The sequence below is a fragment of the Agelaius phoeniceus genome, chromosome 13 (assembly GCF_051311805.1).
Source record: "Agelaius phoeniceus isolate bAgePho1 chromosome 13, bAgePho1.hap1, whole genome shotgun sequence".
In the NCBI taxonomy this organism is placed as follows: domain Eukaryota; kingdom Metazoa; phylum Chordata; class Aves; order Passeriformes; family Icteridae; genus Agelaius; species Agelaius phoeniceus.
In genome coordinates, this window is record NC_135277.1 from 6735280 (window position 1) to 6762984 (window position 27705).

Sequence of the window (27705 nt, forward strand, 5' to 3'; positions counted from 1 at the left end):
TTAATTGGTTTTTGGTTTTTGGTTTTTTTTGACAGACTGTAATGCAATTGTTCACAAAGGCTGTAAGGAGAATTTTGCTTCTTGTGCAAAGGTCAAAATGAAGGTAAGGGATTTCACCTACTCTACTGAAAATATATATGTGTGTATATATATATATAAAACACTTTCTGCCACATGTCACAAAGTTTCCAGTTTGTTGTAAAGAACTTCAGAACTTCAGCCCCAGTGCTGAAGCTTTCACATAATGAAAACTGTTAAACATACTGTTTATATGGGGAATACACAGATTTCATTGCTTGCCCCAAATGCAAGGAACCTGCTTCTCCAAGCTAAGTAATATTTGTGCAATTATGATTTCAGTTCACTTCAGTATTGTCATCACTTTCACATTTTCATATGTGCTGCACATTTCTCCATCTGTTATTTTGCCCACTTCATTCAGAGAAAATACAAATATATTTTAAAATACACATACACTGAGAGGCTTCAGGAAAAAAATTAGCTTTTTTTTGTTTTAGTTATATGTCACAACCTTCTGGGAGAAGGGATGAAGAAATTAAAGTGAATTTCATTTTTCTTTCAGCCACAGAGAGGGATGCTGCAGGCACACGATACCTCTTCATTACCTACAGTAACCATGAGAAACAAAAGTAAGACAATTTCTTTCCCTCTGCTTTGGGAGTGGTCTGTGTCTGCAGTTCTTAAATGTTCTGACAACTGATACTTGATATTATGAAAAGTAAGGTTTTAACAAAGCAGGGATGAGAGCATCTTCTGTGCATGCTAAGCAATATTTGAGACTTCAGAAGTTGTACAGAGTTCATCCCCTTCTGCAGTGTCTGTGGAAAGTTTAAGGAAACGTAAAATCATCTCAGATTTAGAAAAATCACTTGTCATAGCTTGCAGAATGCCTATACCTGTTAAGGCCACAAAATTTGGAAGGTGCAGCCTATGTCCATGGGTGTCTGACATGGGAACTATGACTATTACGTGGAGAGGATTTAAAACACAATTATGTTTTGTTTAAATAGTCTTGAGCTTTGAGATAGGCAAAATAGAAAGTTTAATTTTGAGTAGGAGGAATACTGACAAACTGTTCCTGACTTTGCTGAGATAAACACTGCACTTCAGAGTGACCCAGTGTCACCAAGGATGAAGAATAGGTGTGAAACAGCCCAGACTGGTTTTGTAGGGCCATGATTTGATAAGCTTAAGTGATAAGCTTTGATAAAATAAATGATAGCTTATATGGAATCACACTATATAATACAGTTGTAATCACTGTGGTATTTATTATGAAGTTCAGAGATGTTGCTCCAGATAGCAGAAATGCATCTGAAGAAGGAGAAATCTGGAATTAATATGAACAGATTACCTAAGGGTATGTGATTGTATAATGAAATCAGGATTATCATTTCTCTGTGGTACCTATTGATAAGAGAAACCTATCTCAAAGAGTTTGACCAGAAACAGCAAGATTTATATGACTATGGGCCCAGGGAAATAAAAAAGCAACATGGTGGATTGTGACATGTGATTAATTATCAGAACAGTTAAATTCAGTTCCCCATGTGTGTTTCTGGAGTTGCAGATCCCACCTGGGTAATTCAAGCACAGTGCAGTGAGTTCTGCTCAGGTGTCAATAATCTTCCCTTCCTATGGCTGTTCCTAACTGCTGACACCCCCTGGGGGTGATTCTAGAAAGAAAAGGCAGTGAATTTCAGAGTCTGGGTCCTTTTAAATGGTCCCCATGCCAGTGAGCAGTGGTTCAGGTGTTTGCATGGGCTGACTGTTGTCCCACCCTTCTGTTGCAGGCTCGCAGCCCAAGGAGCGGCCGCGCTCCGCGATCCTCGCGCCCGACGAGAGCACCGTCACCTCCAGCTTCGGCAACAGGAGATCACAGCAGCCCTCTGCACTCTCCAAAAGTGTCTCCATACAGAACATTGCAGGGTAAGGCTCCTCCCTGCACACCTGACTCTGTGTGTGTGTTATCTGACACCGCTGACATGAAGAAATGCGATCTCACTGAAAATAAGTTCACGTGCTGTGACTCGCGTTAAAGGTACAAAGGGGATCACAAACAGAGAAATAGTCATGTTCTATATGATACCATCAGTTATCCTCTGCACAGTCTCATGTGAGTTAGTTTAGTCATGGCAGGAGTTCAGAGGCACAGCTGAGTTGGCCTGGTAGATTCAAGGCCACTTCCCAGGGATGCTCTGGGCTCCTAGGAAGAAATTCTCCTTGCCTTGGGCCAGGTGCTCTGACATTTGCAGGTCAGGTGTAATACTAACTTTTGTGTCCATAACAAGAGGGTGAAGGCACAGAGCTGCAGTCTTCCTGTTTTTAGACTGCATTATACATAATTCATTACAAAAAAACATAGAAGAAAATCTAATTTATGGTTCCTACCGTATTTGCATATTGAGCAGTTCTACATGTGAGGCAGGGACTGGCTTATTCTGGGCAATTTGGATGTCCTGGCTATTCATTGGGAACTTCAGTCCTTTTTCTGATCTTACCCAGGGCTAGTGATAAGGATTCTTGTAGAGCCTTTAGTGTGGTGTTTTTTTGCACTGTTTGCTCCAAGGGCAATGAGGATGGGACGTGACTGGAATGGAGTTGTCCAAGCTATGAAAGCTCAGGAGTGGTTCTTTATGGAAAGTACCGTCACTCACAACTGTAGCACTTAGAGCTTCTCAAGCTCCAGTGGGTAGTTAGTAAACAACACATAAAAGCACATTTCTGTACATAACCGTGCAGTGCTGGCTTTGTTTTTCAATTCATATTTTAAATGCATTTATTCTGCTTATCTGAAAGTACATTTGGCTGGGTTTTTGTCATAAACAATATTGTGTGTTCTGTTTTTCTGCAGAGTTGGGAATGATGACAGCTTAATACACACTTGGAAATTCCTGTCGCAGTCAACAGACTCTTTACATAAAATCAGCCGGGTTAATGAATCCATGGAGTCGCTGGTTGATGAAGGTAAGAGATCTCCATGGCATTTATAGGAGAAGGAAGGTCTCAGTGCTGCTTTCCAGAAATAGAAAATCCATTTTCAGCAATTGTCTTCTTTTATAATGGACAATTAAAGTGCATTTATTTTAATCTCAGAATATTAGTATGATAAACTAAAACAAAGCCCCACATAGTAATTTCTTTAGCTCATTGAATTATGGAAAAACATTTAGAAGGTTTCAGTTACAGTTGAGTTACTTGGAATTTAGCTTAGGGACAAACATTTCCTCTTCTGTTGTGGTTTTTTATTTAACTGCAATGTCGTTTCATGGCAGATTAGGAATACATTATCTGAGCTAGAATTTGGTCCATGTGAAAACAGTGAACAGGAAACTAGGAAATAACTTTTAAAATGTTTTTCATAACTACTCTTTATGTGGTATGTGATCATTTGTGTCAGTAAAGGAGAATGTGTGTGATGTCTGTGGTGTGACTGACAAAGCCTAAACCTGAACAATTAGACAGGAATTTCAAATGGGACAAATTACCCACATCTTAATGGCACTTTTATTGCTTTGTGAAGGTGCAGACATGAATGAAGGACAGCTCATGGGAGACCTGGAATTAGATTCCAAGCAGTTGGAGGCAGAGTCCTGGAGCCAAGTAGTGGACAGCAAGTTCCTACAGCAGCAATACAAAGATGTTGTCAAGCGGCAAGATGTGATTTACGGTGAGACATCTTCACTTTTCACTCACTGTAAACAGCTCCTTGATAGGAACATTGATTTGGTTTCCTCAAAAGCCAAACTTTAATTCTTGAAGTTCCTAGAAATGTAATGTATTCTGTGAAAGCTGTCTTTCTGCATTTCACATATCCAGAAGCCATCAAAACCCCCAGGAATTGCCTCTCCTCATTTGTCTGCTGATGACTTTCAAGCTGGGTTCCACCACAAGCAGCTAACTACGAAGTCTTTTCCTGAGGGATTCAGGAGCCATCCTGTATGGCAAAAGGGGGATGGATGTGTGGAGGCTGGCAGTGAGGTGTTAGGAAGGAGAAGATACCAGGGCTGAAGGTTGAGACCCCAGCAGCAACATCCAAAGCTCTCTGCTGGGATGCCTCTTCCCCCCTGTTTCTCTCACACATGAAACTCTTGACTGATGTTACAATTCCTGACATGAAATTTTTTTGAAACCACTTAGAGGAGCCCAGTTATGGCAAAGCTTTCTAATGGCAGCTTTTCCTTGTGCTCTAACCCATGAACTCTTGTCCTCATCCCATGCAGAACTGATGCAGACAGAAATGCACCACGTCCGCACCCTGAAGATCATGAACGATGTGTACAGTGCAGGCATGTTGAAGGAACTGCAATACGATCAGCAAGCCGTGGACAAGCTCTTTCCCTGCCTGGAAAACTTGCTGCACATCCACAGTCAGTTTTTCCAGCGGATTCTGGAAAGGAAGAAGGAGTCACTGGCAGACAAAAGTGAAAAGAACTTTGTTATCAGGAGGATAGGTGACATCCTAGTGAATCAAGTAAGTGCTGGAAAATTTGCAGTTCTGAGAGCACGGCTGGAAGCCAGATGCTTTTCCTTCCCTCCTGTTTGTGCCTGTCAGATAAGCATAGCTGGTGGCACCTTTACTCTTCACACATAAAAATCTTTGTCTCTGCTTTTTGAAGCACTTTATGCTCTTTGAGAGGAAGGTCCACTGTTGAAAATTAATTTGTTCATTTTGTGGGAAAGAGAAGCGTTCACTGACAGGCACAAAACAGTTTGACCACAGACTAGAGTGTAGACAGGAGCTCACAGCTAAATATGCCCAGTATGTTTCTTGGCTGCATTACTGACCTGGTGTTTAACTCAGAGTGGATCATTTTACTTTTCTTTATCCATGGTTTCTATCTTCTTTTTGTCTTGTTTTGACTCTTTTTGTTGTTGGCTTTTAAGCCATGGTAGTGGAGTTGCAAATTTTGCTGTGGGTGTGAGCTCAGTGAAGTCCCCAGTGCAGCTCTTTACTCTCTAGAGATCTGCTTGCATGGTCGAGCATGCTTTGGACTAATTTAATTTCATCAAGTTCTTCTGAGAGCCTGGCAGGCACTGCTGGGATGTCAGCCCAGGAGCTGAGTGCAGGCTGGAGCTGTGTGTCCCTTTTTTTGCAGTTCTCTGGGGAGAACGCTGAGCGAATGAAGAAAACGTACGGCAAATTCTGCGGGCACCACAACGAGGCCGTCAATTACTTCAAAGATCTTTACACAAAGGAAAAGCGCTTTCAGGCATTTATCAAGGTAGGACCTGGAAGGACAGATGTACCCAATGGAAAAGATGTGTCCTTTCTGCACTCTGGGGGAGCGTTTTGCTGCAGAACTGAAATTTTCTTCTTTGTTCCTTAGAAAAAAATGAGCAGCTCCCTGGTGAGGCGTCTTGGGATTCCTGAATGTATCTTGTTGGTAACACAGAGAATTACAAAGTACCCAGTCCTTTTGCAAAGGATACTGCAGTACACCAAAGGTAGGGACCAGCTCCTCTATTCTAAGCTCATATTTGTTTGTCCAGTGTGAAGTTTTGATCCTTTACAACTGAAGCAGATTTTTTTACCAGCTAATCCAGTCATTGTTGTCTCACATCACTGCAAAGAGATAACTGAATTCAGTACTTCCACTTAGGATTAGTTGTTTAGGTACCTTGATTTAGTTGTTAGAAGTCTGTCTGTAGCTAATTATGGAGCAACATGCCTAGACTCCAAAGTCTCCTAGCTTGGTTTTTTTTTGGTATTGGCTAAAATATGTAGTTAATTTGTGCATTTCATCTCTACTGTCTTATATGCAAAGTGTATTGGAATATTCTCCAGTCTCAACCATGTATATGTAAAGGGTTTTGTGAAGCTCTCTTTAAGGCGGAAAAATGTCTCATAAAAATGTCTCATTTAAGTATTAAAAAGTTATAATGTGGGAACTTGGGAGAAGAGGAAGGAAGGAAGTAAAAGTGGGAAGTTAGATTGCACAAAGTCAAATCGAGATGTTTCTGTTTCTTTTTGAAAGAAAATGAAGTGGAGCATGAAGACTTGACTCAGTCATTAAACCTTGTTAAAGATGTGATTGCTGCAGTCAACAGCAAAGTCAGCAAGTATGAAAAGAAAATGCGTCTTGGGGAGATTTACAACCGGACAGACAGCAAGTCCATCATGAGGATGAAGAGTGGCCAGATGTTTGCAAGAGAGGACTTGACGCATCGGAAACTCATCCGAGATGGGCCCGTTTCACTAAAAAACTCAGCTGGCCGATTAAAAGGTGAGGCTCTCCTGCCTTTTGCTGAGGAAGGATGCAGCTCACCCTGTCTGGGTGTAGGATTAGTGCTCAGATCAGTGCCTCCCCCTTGATGTATTCTTTTCCTTTGATAGATTGTGACACCAGCTTTCCCCTGCTGTACCCCCACTCCCCACTGCATTTCCAATTACTTGTGTGGGTTCTGAGGTGATAGAGAGCTGCTTTTCCTCCTGGTGATTGCATGTCTGCTGAGGGCTCGTGTGGCAGTGACAACTCAGTGTGTCACTGACTTGCTGAGGGATGCTCTGGGCCAGGAGGACACGATGGGGCTGCAGTTGCCCAGAGCATGGAGTCAGATCTCCATGCCTGTGCCACGGTTCCAGGAGTTTTGCTGGCTAAATGTAGAACCCAGCCTCAGCTTTCCAGGCCTTTCCTTCCCTCCAAGGGCTGTGGCACATCTGCAGCAGTACCATCCCAGTTTCACTGGGATCTAGGGAGGAGTCCCAGGTATTTGTTGCTCTTGAACCTTGTAAGCTATTTACACAAACTGTTCAGGAGAGGCTCTGGTGTCCCTGCAGCTCCCTCTTGTTGGGTCAGTGTTTTCTTGACTTGCTTTTTGTTTGTTATCAGGTGGAAGTAGTTTTTTAAAGGTGCTGTGCACTGAAGTTCTCTAGTGAGCTAAAAGCTAAATCTCCCAGGGAAACTTTCAGCTGGGACCACGGTAGCAGTAAGAGCAGACAGGGCTGTGCCTCAGGCTTGGCAGGAAGGCTGGGCTTCCCTTCCTCCCTGCAGCATTAGCTGATTAAATTATGGTCTGTGGGCATGAATGGGGCCTGGGAGCCTGATGCCGTGCTGTGCAGGGAGGTGGTGATAACGTGGAATTCCGTATGGGGTATGATTTATTTTGAGGTTTTGGAAGCAGGAAGTTTACAGATGATTTCTAGGCACCCAAGACTGCTGCTGCCTTCAGATGGTGGATGAAGCAAGTTCTGCTGCTGTTGTGAAATCGTGATAAGCACAGGCTCCATTTGCATTTCTTAGTCATAGAAATGCACAAACATGTCTGTAGTGCAGACTCCCAGGGAAGGTAGGTCCTGCAGGCAGGCTGCAGACCCAGGGAGAGAGTAGATTGTTCATATATTCAGGTTATTTTGTGGTATTTGAAATGGAGCACCAAAAATTATAGGAGGAACTTTTGTTTAAGGGTTTTAGCATTTCCACTCTTGCAAAGTGCATGGAACAGAGAAAAAGGCAGTCAAATGCCGCCTTCTGCAAACCTCCCAGAGCCTGGATTTCATTTTGCAGCTTTGCTTAAAGTTTAGTGGTTCTTTTATCTGGAATGGATTCTGTCTTCCCAAAACAGACTGGAAGGATTTACCCATGGGATGATTTAAGTTTCTGGTTTGCTTCCTTTCTGTCACAAGATTTCCCAAGTACATTACACAAAACCTCTTTGTACTGAGGGGTCTGGGTGGGGCATTACACTTGGTAGTTGCTGTGCAGCTTTATGATATGTTATTAGGAGACTTGGAAGGCTCTACGTGTACTCTGGGAAAAGGCTGATTTAAAATCCTCTGTTGGCTTGAGGCTGTGTTTCCTTCTCCCGTGAAAGAAAGCCAGGTCCTGTGTCTCATGCAGGCTCCCCTCAGAGTTGTGTTTGTCTGAGAGCAGAATTACTGGTGGCTCCTGAAGTCAGTATTTCCTGGGAAAGAAACTGCAGCTGACAAATGTTGTTATTGCACGATAATTTACACCCTGCAAACCACTCATCAAGAGAACCATAAAATCCAAAACTTCCTGTGCAGATATTTTGCTTGAGGGCTGAAATATTGATTGTTTGAGAAAACAGAGCTTCTATTGAATAAATGTTTCTGGCTTTCACTGTTATGCCCATGTCTTAACTGGTAGTGAGCATGTGGCTGGAGAGGAGCACCCCTGCTCCCCTGGGTGAGAGCAAATTCTGCAGGATGCCCAGGTGCTGATGTGTCCTGCTTCATGCAAAGCTGGTTCAGAGCTACCCTGATCTGGCATCTCCAGGAACTGCCCTTGCTCCTCCTGCCAGCTGGGAGGTTGATCTTGCTTTCAGGATTTGCAAAACCAGCCCTGCTGCTCCCCAGCACTGGTGTTATTGCAAGAAATCTGGGGTGAGTTGTGTGGTTATACTGCAGTGGTGTGCTTCTTCTTTTGCAGAAGTCCAGGCTGTTCTCCTCTCTGACATGCTCGTATTCCTTCAGGAGAAGGACCAGAAATATGTCTTTGCCTCACTGGTAAGGGTTCAACCTTTTTTCCTCCTTACTTTCCTATGTGAGAGACCCCTGATGTTGTATTGTGCAGCAAAGCCAGCAGTTGCCTGCTAAACAACTTAATTTTCTTGCTCAGAACATTTTTGTTTGCTGAGCAGACTCCATTCTTTTTGATGGGAAAACATGTCTTCATGCCCCACCTCCCCTTCCTGCAGTGCCTTGGCACAGCTGATAATTGGCCTTGAAAACCTGACTGTCACTGGAAACACTTGTGCTTTGCAGTTTGTGCACACTGGAGCAGTGACTGGGCTGGGAGGGGGTGAGGGGATGCAAACTTGGCAAAAATGAACCTCAGCTGAAGGAAATGTCCAAATGCACTGTGAGCTGCTGCAGGGGGCAGTGAGGTGAAATGCCAGGGCAGTAAATTCAACAGAACAGCTTGAAAATAAATGTCAGAGAAATACATTTGTAATGTGCAGGAGCAAAAACATTAGGCTTGAGGGCAAGCCCCCAAAAAGGGCTGGGCACATTGACCTGATAAAGAAAACCTGGTGCCTGATGGAGTCTGCTGGGCTGTACCTTCCAGGCATGGTCTAGACTGGATAAACCTTGTGACCTTTCCACTCTGAGCATTTTGAAAGCTGATAATTTGTTATTCCAGTTCCACCAACCCTCTGCACGGGCTCAGTGCCCTGCACAGGGGAAGCTGATTTGCATACAGGCACTGCCAGTGAACCAGATCACCCCAGCTGCAGCATGTGGTACAATGCACAAAGGGGCTGGCTCCTGTGCAGGTGACACAGCAGCCTGGGGACACTGTACCCTAGCAGACTGATGACACAGAGACACCTAGCACACGGTGAACATCACCTCACACACAGGTTCTGACACAGCAGACAGCTGTGAGTGTCTGAGAACAGCAGAGGTTTTGTGGGATTTGGAAACAAGGCTTTATCCTGGAGAGAGATGATGAAGACAGTGTGTGTAAGCAGGTTAGCAAGTTGCACCAAGTGTAAGGAGCTGTGATATTAATGACAGGAAGAGTGTGGTCAGTAGAAAATGAGATCAGAGCAAAATATGGTACAGTTTACAAAACCACAAATTCAATTTAAAATTAATTCTTTCTTGAAATGGAGTGAGGTAAAATTGCTTTTCCTACATAACTGTTGGAGGAAAGCAAACCCATCCCTTTTGTTTGACCCCATTTAAATGATTTTGTTTTTTTAAATTACCAATATGTTCAGAAAATGTTTACAAACCTGAGAGATGTAGCACTATGGTTTATTGAGACCTTTTCAATGCTAGTTTGAATCTGGGAGCAAGCTCTGGTCCCCCTCCTCACCCATTTCTTTCCATCTGAAGGACCAGAAATCCACTGTGATCTCTCTGAAGAAGTTGATTGTACGAGAAGTGGCCCATGAAGAGAAGGGTTTGTTCCTGATCAGCATGGTTGGAAAGGATCCCGAGATGGTGGAAGTCCATGCCAGCTCCAAAGAAGAGCGCAATGGCTGGATACAGATCATTCAGGACACAATGCACACCATGTAAGGCACTCAGCTCTTCTTGTGGGGCAGGGGGTGCACTGGGTGTGTTCCTGTAGTAATTGAGCTGTGTCTCCTGTCCAGGGATAGAGATGAAGATGAAGGAGTCCCTTGTGAGTCTGAGGTTGAAAAGAAGTTGTCCGATGCGAAAGTGAGAGGGCTGAAAGGTAAAATCTGCCTGGAACAGAGCTGGGGAGCCCCTGTAGAAAAGTGTATGGGAGTTTTTTGGATTGGGTTTTGTGGTCGAAGTGTGACTTTTTTCAGTCCTGCATCCAGCAAATAACTGCAGTCCTGGTTTGCAGATTGCCTTCCTTGCATTATTTATTTTCCGAGCCTGCTGTGCCAGATTGCCCAGGGCACTGTCGTGCTGCCAAGCCCAGCACATTTTGTCATGCTCCACTAGATGGGGCCAATATCTCAGGAATAGCTCAGGTTTCCTTGCCAAAGCTTTTATTTTGTCTTCATTCCTGTTTTCTGTTCACCCCCACAGAACAACTTCAGCAGAAGGATAAACAGATCCTGCTCTTGCTGGAGGAGAAGACGAAGATCTTCCAGGACATGGCAGACAGTTCTGTGCAGGAGGAGACGTCAGGCTCCAGGCTGCTCTTCAGAGCCAACACAGAAGAGGCTCCAAAAGGAGAGGAAATCATGAAATCAGCAATAAATGAAGGTGAGCCAGTCATGTGACATGTAAATTATAGTAACCAACTATAATTGGTTACTATCAGTGAAGGCATCATTTCTCAAGCACCAGTTTTGCAGGGGACATCTTCTCTTTGTCAGAATAACAAGATAAGGAGAAACTGTTCCTCCTGGTATTGTCTCAGGAACAGATCATGAGGATCAGGAAAGGAAGCAGGTATTGTGGGGGTGTTGAAAGAAGGCAGGAAAGTCAGCACAAAGAAAACCATGCATTGAACCTTCTTTGGGGTCAGGAACAGCATGGGATTTATCCTTGGCTGAAATTTGGACCATCCAGGCTTTTGCTGTTCTTCAGTCTCAGCAAGATGTGAGGGTGGGGTTCGGGTTCCAGCAGGATCTTGTGGTGCCTGCAAGAGACAAACAGTTCTGTTGACAAAGGCAAGGGTAGGTGGAAACTCAGGCTACTTTCCAGTATGATCTTTGGAGAGGCTAAAATTATTAAGTGCTGTTGTCAGAGAACACTGAGGTTGCCTGAAGGAAGAGAGGGAGGTGTAAGTTTTTTGCAGAGCTCCAAGAGTTGGAGTTAGTGGTCAGACAGAGTGAGTTTTTGCAGGGGTAGTGTGTACTGTTCACGTCATTGTCACAGAAACCTAGATTCTTTGTACACCAAATAATTTCTGACCTGAGCTCAGGCGGGGATGAAAATAGCTCAGAAACCTGAGGTGGGCTTTAACAAAGACTTTGCTGCTTTTTATCAGTTGAACTGCTGCAACACCTGGTGAACAGGAGCCTGGGCACTGCCCTTGGACAGCAGGTCAGCAGCACTGCCATGGATCAGGAGGGAGGAGTTGGCCCCATCTCACTCCCTAGAAGGGCAGAAACTTTTGGAGGATTTGACAGTCATCAGATGAACGCCTCCAAGGGTGAGTAGTTCTGTGTGTGCTCATCAGAATTTGTTAATAACACACGTCATCGTATCCTCTTGCTTCAGAAGGACTTCAGCTGGTGGTTTGGGTTTCACAACTCCTCTCCAACAATAGGTGACAGATTAAATCACAGATTAGGAAAAAAAGCTTATGTACAGGTGGATTGATGATAGCTGAGAACCTGTGGCTATACAAGAGTTAAACACCTGAACTCTTCACTCCTCTCTGTGCTCTCTCTAAGTAATACTTGCTATTTTACTTATGTGCCACATGAAAGCATTTGGCTTCTCAATAAATTAGTTTCTTCATGTTATTATTGTAATATCTACAGGTCTGTTCTTTGTTCTTCACTTTTCTTCTCAGCAGGAACCCGATGCTGTTGCATTTACAAATGGATGTGCATATTGCTGAATCAAACACCTTCTCCCCTGTCTCTGCTCTCTGTGCATTTATGTTCCACCTACGTCTGCATGTATTATTCCTCCAATTAAGTCTCTCCCAAAGAAATGCGTGACTACTTATTTCAGCTGCATACTTGGCTGCTTCCCAATGCCCTCTTTCTTTGCTCTAGTCATCAGAAACTTCCCTGTCCTCAAATTCCTTTCTCTGTGGTCTTACTCACACTCCCAATACAACCAGTTTTGCTGTGCTAGTGTCTGTCTCAGCACTGGCATCGTTGGACCTCGTCTGACCTCCTGCATTAAAGGAGCAGTGTTAGCTCCAGACAGTCAGACATGAGAACTATGTAGAGGCTTTCCCAGCTCTCCTGGAGAGCCCCAAAGGCCTTGTCATCATGATGACAAAATACTCACACTGAAGGGGTTTGTTGAGGGCTGTGCCTCTCTCTGTTGCAATGATGAATGGGACAACCTCGGGCTGTTGCCCAAAATCTAAGTTTTCTGTAGAAATACCCTCTGATTCTAATTCAGTAGTTGTAGGGTCTTGGGAGATTTTGGGAAAAGAATGCAGGGCCTATTTGTTCTGCCCAGGAGGTATGAAACCTGGCATTCTCTCCAGTTCTTCTGTTCACAACCTGTGAAACCTCGGGCAAGGCTTATAACCTGACTCCCCTTCGTTCTCCCCTCCAGCAAAGCAGAAGGGAGGAGTTTCCTCCTGCAGAGAGGTGGAAGGTCCCAGGACGTGGCGCAGGAGAGCAGGTCTGTTAGGAGGACTTGAGGGTCAGCCTCTAACAGCAGAGCCAGCCTCGGGGGCGGGGGGAGGAGAGGGCCTTTCCACCAGCTGTGGTGTCCTTCACACTGCTGCAGATTCAGGTTTATATCAAGTCTTTAAGAGTGGCAGAAGGAAAGTTGCCGCTGCAGGTGTGGGTTTTCCCCATGGGGTGCATCTCAGCTGGCAACAGGATACAGTAGTCCTGGCAAGAGCTAGAGGATGGAAGGTCTGTCAGTGACTCCTTTTGAGCAGAAAGGCAGCACAGGGGGAGCGTCAGAGCCCTCGTGTCCCCACAGGTCAGCTCAGTCTTGCTCAGGAGCACTGATATGAGCCATCCAGGGGGAAGTTAGAAAGAGAAGCCCAGTGTCCCTTTGAAGATCCAGGTATCTGATAGCTAAGGTTAATGATAAATTGTTAGCATAGAATTACACAGGGTGTTGCACAGCAGTATCTGACCCAGATGTAAATTAACTTGCACAAGAGAGGCATTGAAACTATACCTGCAATAATATACCCTGATATGATTCTGTTATCATCCTCCATCTGCTCTTATGCTGCCTCATGTCTTCTCAGCAAGTATTCTGTGGTAGTAGACAGCAGTGCAGGGGCTAGACAGAGCACCAGCTAATAGCTGAATTTATCAGCACGTTCTCTGAAACCAAAGTCAACCCTAATCTAAATTCACATCCACTTTTGCTGGTAGTGCTGACGTGTTCTGTATATTTAGGGCTCAAATTCATTTAGTTAAAATGTCAAGAGCTCTGTGTCCGCTTTTGTGGAACACGTGAGTTTCCTGTATTAAATTCCTCAGACTTTAGCAAGTTCATCTCTGCCTTAAAATGTTGAATAACTGATGTCAATGCTGGCTTCTTCCTTTAGGTGGAGCGAAAGATGAAGGTGATGATGCTCAGGACCTCCGGAGAACAGAGTCAGACAGCATTTTAAAGAAGGTATGGCTTGATTTGTGTGTCTGCCACCACTGAGTTCAGATTTCAGGAGTGACAGCTCTAGCCTTAAAAAAATATCTGAAAATTTATTGACAATTAGATACCTCCTAATAAGTTAAAAATAAAATAAAAGGTGAAATATGCACGCAAAACGACTGACTTGAAAACCACTGCAAATCAGTTGTACTCCTTAATGGCACAGGTTAGCTACCATCTGTCTGCAGGTCAGCCAAAGCATTTGCTTAATTTTGCATTGTTATTGAAATGCTAAGGTCAGCTACAACCTTGCACCTTTTCTTTCTGGGGATCGATCCATCACATAACTGCAAAATAATACCTAATTAACATTTTATTCTATATGATTCTAAATGGCCTAAAAACATGCATGAATTCTCCCAAAATGGAAGGTGGAGGGGAGTGTTTAATGGATGTGTCATTAGTTCAGCTTCAGAAGACATTTGCTATGATTTTTCATTGTCCTCATATTAAATTTGTGATCTTGTCATAGGGTGGAAATGCTAATTTGATGTTCATGCTGAAAAGGGATAACGAGGTAAGAATTGATTCCATTGCTCAGCTGTTCCCTTCATTTAAGTGGCTAGAGAATTTGTCTCAATAGGTGATAATGTAGAAGAAAACACATTTAATTTGCTGAAGCACATCTAGACTTTTAAATATATTAAGCTGAACCCACTGTGTCATTTATTTGCTTAACCTTGGGTGTTTAGACAGAGAATTCACTGATTGTCATCTGCTTGCCAGCAAGATGATGTGTGCTGATTATAAGCAGCAAGGGTTAATTACCACCAGGATGCACAGGGCTGTATTTATTGTGCATCTGCAGACAGAGAGAGTTTAATTTTATGTTGCAGGTGCAGTGAATTGGGGCAATTAGATTTCTATTCTCCCTTTGATACACATTCATAACTCCCAATTAGCATTAATGACAAAATGAGAAGCAGTTCTCTTAATACTGGCTATCACTCCACTACTGCAAATACTGAAGTGCTCGTTTTTCTTCTTGAAATTAATTGTAGGCTATGAGAGATTCAGAGAAATTTTTAGCTAGGCTAAATTTAGGGATAGAGCATAACTCCAAAGTAGCTTGCTCTGTATTGATGCATGAGGTGTTTGCATTTCTGTATTTTCAGAAAGCCTCCAAGAACACACCTTCTGCACTTGTGTTGCCTGCTCTAGTGCAGCTTTTCTGCCTGGTGGCACTGGGTCTTGTATGGGTCGGCTGGGGGAGAAGGGTACCAATAGTCCACATCTATTTAAAGATTGGTTTTTTTTTTGTCCTGAAATTTTTAAGTGAACTTCTGGGCATCATCTCAATTATTCAGCTTGTTCTTGAGCAAGCTGATGTGGAAAATGGTTTGCAGAGACAACCTAGGACTTCCCATGAGCTCTGTGCCAGGAGGTGCCTCTGCAGATGTTCCTTCCCCTGCTGCAATGACAGCTAAAGAAGGGAGGAAGGTGATGCCAGGCACTTCTGGGAGATGTTCAAGGGATCTGTTGGCGTACTGGGGGCTGATGCAGTCATTGCAAGGGAAGAGTGAGGAAAAGCAGGGTGCAGAGGGATGGCTGTGCAGCTTGTCAGACCCACTGGTGGGACACAGAGCAGGAGAAGGTGCTGTCCACGTACCCAACACCCAGTGAGATCTAACAGCAACACTTCTGTTTTCTTGCAGCAGGTCCTCCAAACCATTACCAGCCTCCATAAGCTGCTCACTGCTTTGCAGGTAGGCTTAGCCCTTCATCCTGCTCCCAACACACTGCTTTGCCTGAGCTGCTTGTTGTGCTTTGCCCCTTGTGTCACAGCCCTGCATGGCTGGACACTCCTCAGCCAGCTTGCAGGCTGTGGGAATGAGCTGCTGCCTAAGGGAACCAGTGCTGGCCTGAATTTGGGAAGCTGCTGGGGGAGCTGCTTTGCCAGCACGCTTTGGTAACCGGGCAGCAGTGCTGGGCTGGGATCAGAAGGGCTTCAGTACAGCACCCTGAGGTTTTCAGGGATGGGATGGGGTGCTGCAGTGATCTCTGTCCCCTCTGCCAGGTCGTGGTGCTGCAGCAGGACACCTACATCGAGGACCAGAAGCTGGCTCTGAGCGAGAGGGCTCCGAGCCGAGGCTCCTCCCGGCCCACCTCGCTGCTGGAGCAGGAGAAGCAGCGCAGCCTGGAGAAGCAGCGCCAGGAGCTGGCCAACCTGAAGAAGCAGCAGACGCAGCACCAGGAGGAGAGGAGGAGGAGGGAGAAGGAGTGGGAAGTGCGTGAGAAGGAGCTGGCGGAGCACGAGGCCGAGCTGGCGCAGCGCGAGGAGCAGCTGCAGAGGCAGAGGCAGGAGCTGGAGCGGGAGCGGGAGGAGCTGCAGGTGAAGAAGGCGGCCTACCAGCTCGACCTGGAGAGGCTGCGCGCCGCCCAGAAGCAGCTGGAGAGGGAGAAGGTGCAGCTGAAGCAGGACGTGGAGAGATTTGCTCAGATGCGGCAGGAGCCCGACCACAACCAGGTAAAGGTGCCAACAGCCAGGCTCCTTGGGAAGCTGAGCCCTGCAGGGAGCTCCCAGCCAGCTCCTGGGTGAACTGCGTCCCCCTCACAGCTGCCAGACATCTGGGCACTGCTATTTATAACTGGCCCTTCCCCTTGCATGTGATGTGCAGTGCTGCTGGTTTTGCACCTCTGGAGCTGCTGAGGCACTGCCACTGTTGATGCTTCATGGTGTATTGGAAGTGCCTGGCCAGTGAGCTCTGCCCACTTCCCTGTCTGTGTTGAGGGATGGCAGAGAGGAGGTGGCAGGCAGTCCCAGGGGGTTGACACTGCCTGATGTTGGCCTTCACCCAGGAGCTGAGCTCTGGGGAGCAGTCAGTCCTTCACAGAAACAGCCTGAGCATTGTGGGTAACCTGCAGCCTCCAGCTGTCACAAAAACCATTTGTGAAGCTGATAATTGCAGGGCAAGTTCACATGCTGACATCCATCCCCAAAAGTATTCTCAATATCCAGCAAAGAGATGGCATTGCCCTTGTCCTGAACGACCAAGCACCTGCAGTCCAGTCGTGGCTCAGTCAGCAAAGGTCCCCAGCTCTGCTGGAAGAGGCTTCTGGTGTCTGACTGCTCACAAGCACAAAGAAAAACTCACACACAGGTCCTGGTTTGGGCATTTTCAGCAAGCTGAGGTTTATTCCTTTACAACTGTGCAGCAGTCTGGCTGAGGAGAGCCAGCATCACTGGCAAAACATGGACTGAATTTAATCCTTAAGCCTGTTGATCATTTGTTAGTTTGTAAGTCACTAATTCTGACTGTAATTTGCTTAGAGCTGTAGCAGAGTTAGTTTATAAATGTTGGGTTGCAGAATGGGAATGATTTTCGATACCTGAACAGCCTAATTGTGGAGCTGAGCAGTGAGCTCTGAAAAGCTCATCACCAAAGGAGGTCCTGCTCCCTCCCACCTGGCTCCTGATCAAGCCAGAAGTTTTCCTAGCAGCCAGTGAAGCTGTTCCAGCTCCAAGCACTTGCAGACAAGGGCCATGGGTGCTGTGGGAGAAGCTGAGAGGTAAAATGCCTGCAAGGCCTAAGAGATTTAGGAGAAGGAAGCACCTTCTCAAAGCAGGTATCTGACTGACATTGCAGAGCTATTAATAGAGTGTTCAGTCAAGCTTTGTTGGGCTTGTTTTGATCTTCCCTTTGAATGTGCAAGCTCAATTACATCCTGAGACAGCCGTTAGGAAAAAAAAATCAGGAAAAATGCTTTTGCTTTCATCTTTTGCTTGGGAAGGCTTCCTTTGACACATGGGGCTGCTGTGCCGTGTGCTGGCGTTCCCTTCCCAGAGAGGCACGCTGCTCCTTGGCCTCCTGCCACCATCTGTGTGTGCAAATGATGCAGGGTGAGTCTTGCTATTGAGATCTTAGAGAATATTTGCCCTTGGCTTGTTGATACATAGCAGAGTGCATGTAGGAGCAAAAGATAGTGGAGTGTTACTCTTTCCGTGCCTCGTATTTTCATCTTGAACAGAGAGAGGGCTTTTCTCTCTTTACTTTGCCTGGATGGGAAGGTTGTTTTACCTGGTGAATGGGCTGGATGTTCACCCCTGTGAGTGGTCTGGAACACCCCTTTTCTGTCCATGTTCTCTGCTAGCTTCTTTCATGAGACCCTTTTCCTTCCTAGGTTTCAAACCTACATGAGAAACTTGCCAGAGTCTCCTCCCAGTGCAGCATTCACGAATCCTCCATGCAGAAGAACCCTTCCCTTCCTAAACAAGGGCACTTTGATGCAGAACTGTCTGTCTCCCCCAAAAGGAACAGTCTTTCAAGGACACACAAAGAGAAAAGCACTTTCCATTTGCTTAGCACAACAAACCAGACTAACAAGGCAGCTGAGGAACAGACCCAGATGCCTACTCGCCTCTTCAGTTTAGCCAAACCAAAGGAGAAGAAGGAAAAGAAGAAAAAGGGCAGGGGACATCGCTCCCAGCAGTCTGGTGAGTGTCAGGGGAGCTCACAGGTGTTTTTTCAGGGTTGGTAAGCTGGCTGTTTTCCTGCAGCCAGTGAACTTGTGGAAGCCACAGAATCTGGCTGGAAATGAGGATGGTGACACAGGGATGGGGAAGAGCAGCTGTGCTGAGTGGATTTCTCAGCATGAAATGATTTTCCGTGGGTGTTTCTGCCTGTTCTGCAGCCCCTGGGGTTGTCAGAGGGACACACATTCTTCTCATTGTTTCTTCCCTTCCCATCCCATCCTGAGCAGCCTCCATGGGCTGGATTCTCTGCTTCAAGGAGAAAATACCCTGCTTCAGTGTCAGTGCTTTCAGAAGGAGCTGCTGCTGGGATGCTCCTGGCTCTTGCAGCTCTTGAGGCATTGATGTCTGTGTTAGCTCTGTGGCAGTGTGGAAATGATACCCACAAGCCTTCTGCTGGCCTCTCCCCTCAAGCTGGTCTGTTTTGTCTCTTGATCTGAAACAAAAACATACAGGGTTTTTGGTTTTGTTTTTTTTTTGGCCTGATAGTTTTGCATCCCCTTAGGACTCAGAGCTGCACCTCAAACCTCTGACCCACATGAAATTCGATCACATGCCCTCGGATGACCAGTTTCATTCATGCTAGCTCACTGATGTTTTCCAGCTCCTTGTGCACAGGAAATCTCACCCATTACAAGGTGTAATTTCACGGTAGCTCATCAGGGAACTGAACATCTTTTAAGGGGCCTGGTGGATTTGGCAGACAGTGGGGTTTCTGTGCACATGGAGCCCCGCTCTGCCTGCTGTGTCCCTCTGTTCCCATAGTGATTCCCACATGCTGTTTTTACAGATTCTCACTCGTCAGAAGCACCTGCAGAGGGTGAGGAGATCTTCTGCTGAGCATGGACTGTTCCAGTGGTGGCACTGGCACCGTGGACATCTCCCTGCCTGTGACACAGCACGCGGCTGGTGCCTGCACTGGACGAGCATCTGGAGGTTTTAAATAAAAAAAGAAAGTTCTGAAATCTGCTAAGTGGTGGATAAGGGCCTCTCTCCTGTTGTTTTAGGTGAATTCTCCCTGCAGAGGCTGTGCCTGCACAGCACACAGGACCATCTCCCTGTGCAAACCTGGGGTCAAACGGATTGGGATAGATGTTGTCTGTCTCTTCTTGTTGCTAAAGGATGAGAGAACATAGCCTTAAGGGGTCTGTGCCTTCAAATTCCCCTTTTCTGGGGAAAAGAACCAAAATCAAGCATTTAGCAAAAGATTAGGACTCTACAAATGGTGCGTACACACTGGCATATATAGATATACTGTATATGTACATATATGTATCTATGTATCCACTGGGATATGCTTACAGTCCCTACAGCCAAGGTCCACCCATGGGGATGGATGATACCTGAGGGCTTTCAGGGAGTGTGTAGATATTAAATATCTTGCCCTTACTGCTCCGACTGTAACACAGTGACCTGCACACCCCTTTTGTGCTCATGGGACAGGGGATGTTTGGTTTCAGAAGGGTACATTACACCAGGAGGCAGTAACAGCATTCAGAAACAACAACTCAGAGGATAAAAATTAAAATTTAAAATCATTCTGAACGATTTCTGTGGGACAGAGGAATCAAATGTCAAACTGTTTCTAGAGTCGAGCAGAACATTATTGGGTAGATTTGAAATGGCGCAGAAAAGAGAATTTTGGTAGGCTGGTAAGGCAATCCCAGGGAGCCAGAACAGACTGTTCAAATGGAAACAAGAGTAAGCAACATTTTCAACACAATCTCTTCAAGCTCCAGCTCACTCCCTCCCATCCCTGAAGTAAAGATTATGTTTTTGCCAGATCTCTCCAGTTGCATTTGACATCCCCGTACAAGGCTAATGACTGAGTGGGGGGGTGGCTAAAAATCTCCTTTTAGGAATCTTTGTTCTGTTCTTTGTGTTTTTCTTAGCCTGCTTTTTGTGCTGCTGTTGGGCTTCTGTTTGTCTGGGTTTTCTCACTTGCCCTGCTGGTTTCTGAGGCAGAGTGAGAGCAGCAGTGTCCGAGCAGGTCCGTGAGACAGGGCAAGCTCCAGGGAGATGGCTCCTGGCCCTATGGCTGTGCAATACCAGGCACTGAGGAACCATTTCTGGGTAGAAAAAGGTTCTGATGGACAAAGCCCCTGTGGGACAGGTCTGGGGGCCAGTGTGGTGTGTCCCCATGGCCTCTGGGGGGGAGTGTCTGTGCAGAACAGGAAGGTCCAAGGGCATCTCTTGCTGTGCCAGCTGTGGGGTGTCTGTAGAGTTGGGGAATACAGGCATGTGTTCAGTGGGGGAGGAGAAATGCAACAAGACATATTTTTCTCAAAAATCACCTTTCTTCCAAACCCTGTCAGGAGAATTACCCAAGTGGATTTGTAAATGGTTACCAGCTTCAGGATAGGTCAAGGTTTTGCTCAAGAGTTTGAAGCTGTCAGGTACATTTCCTTTCCTACCAGTTGTTTTTTTCTTTGAAATAACAAATAATTTCTCTTCCTGTACTATTGTTTGATTTCAGTTTGCTCTCAGGCTTGTCATGAGCTGGTGACCCGCAGCAATTTTCAGAGTTAGTGCTGATGAGTGTCAGCAGCATTGATGGTGAGATGGATGCTTGGGCTGGGCTGTCTTGGTGCAGGAACCCTGCTTGCTTTGGAAGCTCTCTACACTATTAAAACTCAAAAGAAAAAGAGGAAAAAAAATAGAAAGGAAAAAGGGTTGAGATTTATTTTTATTTTGGTTTTTTTTTTAACTATTATTTGGTGCTTGTTCTTAATTGCAAGCAGGGCTTGCAAAAATATTTATCTTTCATTTTATCTGAAAGAGTTTTTTTAAAAAAGTTTACTTGGTTTTTATTTTTTTATTTCTTTTTACTTTTGCTTTTGTTTGGGGAATAGTTTGAGGTTTTTTTTCTCTTTCCCCCCCTTTATTTTTTTTTGTTTGTTTATTTGTTTTGTTTTCTTACCAAAAGATTGGTAACCAAATGTTCTCATCTCCCTGTTTCCTACAAACCATGGGGTTGGGCAGTGCTGCTTGGCACTCATTCCGTGCCCAAAGTCACACAATTTTCAGCTGAGAGCTTTCTTCAAGGCAGAGCATCTTCAGGCCAAAAAAAGTCTGGAAAAAGACAACAATGACTTCAGGCAAGGCTTCTCCTGTCAGTCAGTTTCCATGTTTAAACATTTTGGTTAGGTTTTCTCATTCTCTTTGGAGGCAAAGGAAAAAGCAAAGCATGGAGTGCCTTGCAGTGATGTGAGGCTCTAGTTGCTCTCCAGGACCCAAGGGGTGCTGAAGGAGGCATGTGCTGGTGGTGTGGTGTTACCTTTTTCATAAGAAAACCACCAACTTCAGAAAGTGACTCTGCCCTCTTGTTCATACATCTGCAAACACGAATGGGCCAAGCTGAAATTTCTGGAAACCAAAGCAGTGCATGGCTCATGTGCTGTTGTGTGAGCAGAGATCAGGGCACTGGTACCTCTGAGTTCCCTCAGTCTGGAGCAGCCTTTGCCACTATGAACTTTTCAGTTTATCCCTCTGTCTTTTCCCCAGCCCCAGCACATGCTATCAGCACAGCACAGCCGTGTCCCTTGGCTCTGGGAAGGGCACCAAAAGGCAGATGAGGGAGCCAGGGCAGCGGGGTTGAGTCTGCCTGGCTTCGCCATCTCTCCTGACCTGTGCAAATCAAAAAGAGCATTCAGTGCCTCAAGTGCAAATGCTATTGTCTAAGTGATCTCCCAAGGTCCCTGTGGTTCCTTGACAGAAACCAGAGGTGTGAGTGAGAAATACACTGACCAGAAATCCTGTGTACCAAGCTGTTTGTGTCTTAAATGCTGGTGGACAGCCCTTTGTCCCTGGAGGATGTCTGTTACTCTATGATTCACTTTTTTGGAATGAAGCCTCTCCTCCCACACTGCTTCCTCCTTCTTTCACCTTTAGGAAGGTAAGGGCTTGTTTTTATCTCTTTAGCCTTTTATTTTTCCCATCTCAGGTTTTCTTTGGAAAGCCTTGGCATAGGTTCCCAGAGTCAGACTCCTGCTCTGATCCCTGAAGGTTGTCTAGCATTGTCTGCTAGAGTATTGCCCCAGCTTGGCGGCACCAAAACCTTTCCTCTTCCTGGTCTTAAAATTGCATTTGCTCCAGTTCCATGCCTGGCATCCATCCTGCAGCTGTTGAAAGCATGTTATTTCTTCACCCAGCCTGCTGCCAGTCCCTAGATCCCATTTGGAGCATCCAAACCACCCTGTTTTGCATGGGGTTCCTGGGACTCAGAGTAGGTTCAAAAACACCTCTTTGAAGCCCGTGTTGTTGGAGGAGAGGAGGATCCTGTGAGGGCTCTTGGAGCTGTTTGTGCTGGTGTTTCTTGGAGGGCAGAAATCAGAATTGGTTTTTTTGGGCTTTTCTTGGCCTGGTCTTTGCCACTGCCCAGCAGGAAGGGTTTCAGTGTCCAGGGAGAGTGAGAGTGTGGGCTCAGACAGGGACAGGAGTGGCCAGTATTAGCTGGGGGTGCCAGGATACCCAGCAGCAGAGAGCAGCTGTAGCAAAGGGTGGGAGACTCGATGGGGCTGTGTGGGCTTGGCCTTAGATTCTTTTAAATTAAGTGATCATCTCACCATGTAACTTGATGTCAGTTTGATGCCATAAAGCACTTTAAATGGAACTGGTCTTGCCCCTTTTAATTATGGTTATTTGGAGACAATCAGTTTTGCCATTGCTTCCCCCTCTGTATCCCCAGCAAAATCAGAGCTTCAAGTAGGCGTGTTCCTGGTTTGGTTTGGCTTTTCCCCCAGAGGGGAGGAAGGACCAAGCTTTTTGAATTACTTTTAGACCAAAGTGGGTGTGAATCTGTCTAATCTGGAGTCCCACTGCAGATAGGTTAAGTGGCAGGACAAGAGAACTGGCTTCTGTTGGCTCAGGTACATCCCCCAGGAGAGCTTCACCATCAGCTTCCTCAGGGCAGGTAGGGAAGCAGCCCCCAGTGGTTTTCCCTCCATGTCCTTTTCCTTGGAGAAACTCAGAGTGAAGGAGATGTGAGGGGATGCACCCAAACAAGTGAGGCCCTTTCCATGCACGAAGGTGTTTACTGTCCAGCACCAGGTGTTTACTGGGACAGGAGCTGTCATCCCCACTGAGGGTGGGCTCGTCCCTCTGGAGGTGTGGCAGCACAGTAATGCCATCAGCTCGTGTGGATTTGCATCCAGAGAGTCCAATCACCTTTGCACCTTCCTTGAGTCACTAGGAGACATCCCAGCTGTTGCTGAAACACCCAGCTCCAGTCCTTCCACATGCCACCTAGTCAGAAGAGGTTCTTCAGGTGCCAAATCCCAAGGAAGCTGTCTAGGTTATCTATGGCATGGAGCAAGGGAGTGCTGGGCAGGGGACACAGGAGAGTATCTGCTAAAATCCCACAAAACATTCCTTGTTAACCAGAACTCTGGAAATTATTGTGCCTGCTGGCCAGGTCTGGAAATTTATCATGATTTAGGGCACCCCTTTAAATAAAAAACCTCCCCTGCTGCTCATAACTCTTGCCTCGTTTGTCAGAAGGGGCAGCAATCCACAATTCTTCATTGGTGATACAGCTAATTTTTAAATATAGGCGAGCTGAACTGGCTGCATCTCCTACATGTCATGGGAAGTGTAACACCAGCTCCATTCCCACCTGCATTTCCAGGGCTCTGTGCCCTTTCCTTCCACATGCATTTCACTGACACTGATGCTTTGCCCAAATATAGTTCAGCTTCTGTTGCTAGGGGGGAGGGGGGAACAGGATAACACTCACTGCTTTGCATACAGCTATGAGCTTTGTATGGATGTAAGCTGTCTATAGGTATCCATCCTTTCCATGCTGTAAAGTAATGCTACTATTTTCTTTATCAATATTAAACACTGCCTCAAGAAAAAAATGAAATAAAAATCCGGTTCAGTTCGCCTATGGTTAAAGTTTAGCCTGGTGTTTATTTTGTACTAATATGGAATGCACTTGAGTAATTTCCAGAACCTTGAGGTGTATTGTAATAACCTGATATACCTCTGGTTTTGGCTTGTTTCTTATTAAAAAAAAGAAAAAAGAAAAAAAGAAAAAAAGAGCTTTGCCTTTTCATGTTGAACCCATAAAGAAAAGTGGGGAAAAAAAAGGATTTTTAAAGAAGAAGGTAAAACTTAATTGCTGTATGTTAATTTGTAATTATGTAAAAAGTGAGCAAAAAGTTGACTGTAAAATTCTTCAGTTTTCCTGTAACTTGCCAGAATCCACAGGGTTTTGTAACAAGCTTTTATTTATCTTCCTTTTTAGTTATCAGTATCAACCTCTTGTAAAGTTATTCTTCCTCTAAATAAATTCGATTTTAAGTCTGAGTTTTCTGCCTGATTTATTCCCACACCTCTGGTATTTTTGCCGATGACTTTTTTGCACCAAGGCTGAATGAAGAGCCTTAACCTCAACCTGTAATCCAATGTTTGCATTGCCTTTATCCTCCCCATTCCAGTTTAAACCCACTGGACTCTTTAACTTATTTTCCTCCCCTTACAAGATTTGCTTGTAAAAGAAAGGAAGGACAGATGGCCCTGTGATATTCCTTGGGTTTTCCTCCCCTCCACACACGGGGCTTTTCATCCTTGTACAAGAAGGGGAAGTGACACAGAGTTCCTGTAAGCCCCTAACACAGCTCACTGTCTTTAATAAATCCTAGACAGAGAAGGTTTTGGTTCTTTTGGCTTAGAGAACCAGAGATGCTGCATCTCAGCACAGGACAGGGCCCAGGATGCTGTGTGGTTTAGGTGTTCCCACATCTGCAAGAAGAGATCCATCAGAAATGCTGTACCCAGCATCCAGGTCTCCCCTGGAGAGGTGTTGTAAGGAAGAAAAGTCTTCCTTGTGAGGGTGGTGAGGCACTGGAACAGGTTGCCCCGAGAAGCTGTGGATGCCCCATCCCTGGAAGTGTTCAAGGCCAGGTCAGACATGGCTTGGAGCAATCTGGTCTAGTGGAAAATTCCTTGCCTGTGGCAGGGGTGGTGGAAAAAGGATCTTTAAGTTCCCTTCCAACCCAAACTATTCTGTGATTCCATGATAAGGCACATGGTGTTCCCAGTGCCTGCAGGCATTGGTCCAGGCAGGAGAGGGTGCCAGAAGTACAGAGCCACGATGATGAGGAGTCATGGAGGACCTCAGTGCTGGGGTTTGCCCACAACCATTTTCTGCTGGATCATAGAAGTGATTACTGCTGGATCACAGAAGTGATTACTGCTGGCCCTGTCCTGCCAGTCCTGCACAGGAGGGACTCCAGCATCCTCTCCCCAGGCAGGAGAAGCAGGAGACCTGCACCCTTCACCCCCATGTATTGATTTTGAGGCAGAGGAATTGCTTCATTTTCATTTCTTTCTCCACTTGTCTTCAGAGGTACTATTGGGAAGGAGAAAAGACTGCTTGAGGAGAGTCAGAAATGTATTTATAGAATCAGGATAACCTGAGTTGGAAGGGACCCACAGAAAGCATGGAGTCCAGCTCCTGACCAGCCCCAAATATCAAATATTGATCAGAGCTCTGGCTGTCAGCTGCCTGGGGTGTTGTGCTGTTCCTCAGCAGGCACCAGCCCCCGTTAGGCAGCAGTGCACTCCCTGCCTGGTATTTTCCCCTCCTCTCAGCTGTGCTGCACATGCTGTTCTGAAAGCCTGGGTCAGGTCAGTGTACCTGAACCCACACCCTGTCACGCAGCACTTGCTCCAAGACAGGCAACCCCTGGGTGTGAGACAGGAGATGAAAGAGTTCGTTTATCTCCAGCCCTGGCTTTATTTGCATTCCCAGGCGTCCCAGCTCACCTATTTGCTGAAGTTGAATAAAAGCCTTCGCCCAAACTGTCGGCTCCTGGATGTGGCTTTTAAAAAGCACGTTTTCCTGTGGCCCCTCTTGGCTCTGCAGCCTGGATGTCTGGCAAAAGCACCCCTTGGGGCACCCCCCAGCCTTTGCATTGCTGCAGTAAAACAGCAGCTGCTGCAGCTGCTGGGAATGGGAGATGCTGCTCTGATGGAACGGGCATTGGTCACGGGAGATGGAACAGCACGTTTACTGATCACAAACCACATGGAGAAGATCAAATCCTTTCTGAACCAATCTTCCAGGGAAAGACTGGGTTGCAGAGCTAACCAGGCACCCTGGTCCTGCACAGTGCACTCCAACCCCCCTGTTTCCACTGGCCAGGGAGAAGTCTGGGCAGGCAATACAAATTGCCTTTGGCAGAGGAGGAAGCAAAGGGCCCTGCTGCTCCAGGACACCTTCATATATTAATGTCACTGTCCTTAACCGGCTTTCCACATTTTCATATGCTCAAAATTTCCATGCTCTGAGCCATTACAGCTAAGACAATGAAATGGATATTCTCTCCAGACCACAGGGATCAATCAATTTAGATGGTCCCAAGAAAGAGTGATGGGTTTCTGAGCATCCCAGCTTTCTTGCCCAGCCTTTCCTTGGCAGCCAAAGTTAGAGCAAAATATCTCTGTGGCTTTGTTGGATGGAGTTGGATTTTCACTGGCACATTGACCTAAAAGGGATCATACAGGATCCTTAGAATGGGATGAGCCTTTAAAAGGAGCATTGACAGGCACAGGAGAGGCTCTTTGGAAATATGATTTAGTGATACCCTAAACATTTGCATTATCTGCATTTCCCCTTCCCTGCCCTTGCTGGGTTCAGCCCTGGCACTGCCTTCAGAGAGAGAAACTGGAGGTCTGGGAGGACACAGGTGCAAGCTGGGCTGGGGCTTGCAGACAGGCCACTCATTCATGGAGGGTTTATTAACAGAAGGAAAGGCAAAACCCTAATTAGGGCAGTGAGTGAGTGAGATGCCTTGTGATCAGATACAAGCTGAATGGCAAAGTAATGACTTACCTTTGCCATTGAAGGCACCTGGGGCTTGTTAATTTGCTACAGGAATGTTAAATATAGTAAATGTTTTGATTTTTAGGAGGTTGAATCATGTAGAAATTAAGTAGAAAATAGTATTTGACACTAGCAACTGATATGAGCACTCCCAGCTCTCTCAGGGATGGGCAGACAGTGGGTATCTTTTGTGTCTCCCCTAAAGCTGCCTTTACACCTCTTGAATCTCCCCCAAACCAGGCTTTGTTCTCCTGCCTCTGTTCCAAGGATGCCCAGGGGTTCCCAAGGGATACTCAAGGGTTCCCAAGGATGCCCAAGGGTGCAGGTTCAGGATGGGCTCCCCCAGCCCCACTCTCCCTGCACTCTGGAGCTCCTCTGTATGCCAGTACAGAGGGCACTTGTTTCCAGTCCCTTTGTGGTCCATCCCTTGCACAGATGCAGCTCAGCTGACAATTCCCAATCCCCCCTGCCCTCTCACCACAGCCTGGCGTCTCTCCCTCCGGCGCCTCCAGATGCTCTTTCTTTCCCCTCTCCTTTCACCAAAGGGCTGCTTCTCACCAGCCACATCTTCCCAGTGAGCCTAATTAGACAGGAGCCTAATTAGAGCCGAGCAGGAGGGGTGAGTCATTAGCAGAACCCTGTGGGAAGGCCGGGAGCAGCCGTGATCCCGGCGGG

The 27705-nt window shown here is 46.0% G+C and overlaps 2 protein-coding genes across 6 annotated transcripts in view; one reads left to right on the top strand and one right to left on the bottom strand.

Moving 5' to 3' along the window:
* AKAP13 (A-kinase anchoring protein 13) overlaps positions 1-24509 on the top strand; it is a 208928-nt gene extending 184419 nt beyond the window's left edge. For 4 of the 5 annotated variants that reach the window (XM_077185732.1, XM_077185734.1, XM_077185733.1 and 1 more), the window contains 21 exons: positions 36-103; positions 584-650; positions 1815-1950; positions 2876-2988; positions 3545-3691; positions 4245-4495; positions 5121-5246; positions 5352-5469; positions 6000-6248; positions 8415-8491; positions 9830-10011; positions 10093-10175; positions 10499-10678; positions 11409-11573; positions 12665-12733; positions 13626-13696; positions 14202-14246; positions 15385-15435; positions 15747-16196; positions 17852-18164; positions 18991-24509. In XM_077185732.1, the coding sequence (XP_077041847.1) occupies positions 36-103; positions 584-650; positions 1815-1950; positions 2876-2988; positions 3545-3691; positions 4245-4495; positions 5121-5246; positions 5352-5469; positions 6000-6248; positions 8415-8491; positions 9830-10011; positions 10093-10175; positions 10499-10678; positions 11409-11573; positions 12665-12733; positions 13626-13696; positions 14202-14246; positions 15385-15435; positions 15747-16196; positions 17852-18164; positions 18991-19040 (3011 nt within the window). In that variant the 3' untranslated portion in view covers positions 19041-24509. The remainder of the gene's footprint in view (positions 1-35; positions 104-583; positions 651-1814; positions 1951-2875; positions 2989-3544; positions 3692-4244; positions 4496-5120; positions 5247-5351; positions 5470-5999; positions 6249-8414; positions 8492-9829; positions 10012-10092; positions 10176-10498; positions 10679-11408; positions 11574-12664; positions 12734-13625; positions 13697-14201; positions 14247-15384; positions 15436-15746; positions 16197-17851; positions 18165-18990) is intronic. The other variant, XM_077185736.1, reaches the window with a different exon arrangement.
* KLHL25 (kelch like family member 25) overlaps positions 17928-27705 on the bottom strand; it is a 31680-nt gene continuing 21902 nt past the window's right edge. The window contains exon 3 of the mRNA XM_077185738.1: positions 17928-18636. The gene's annotated coding sequence lies outside the window, so the exon portion shown is untranslated. The remainder of the gene's footprint in view (positions 18637-27705) is intronic.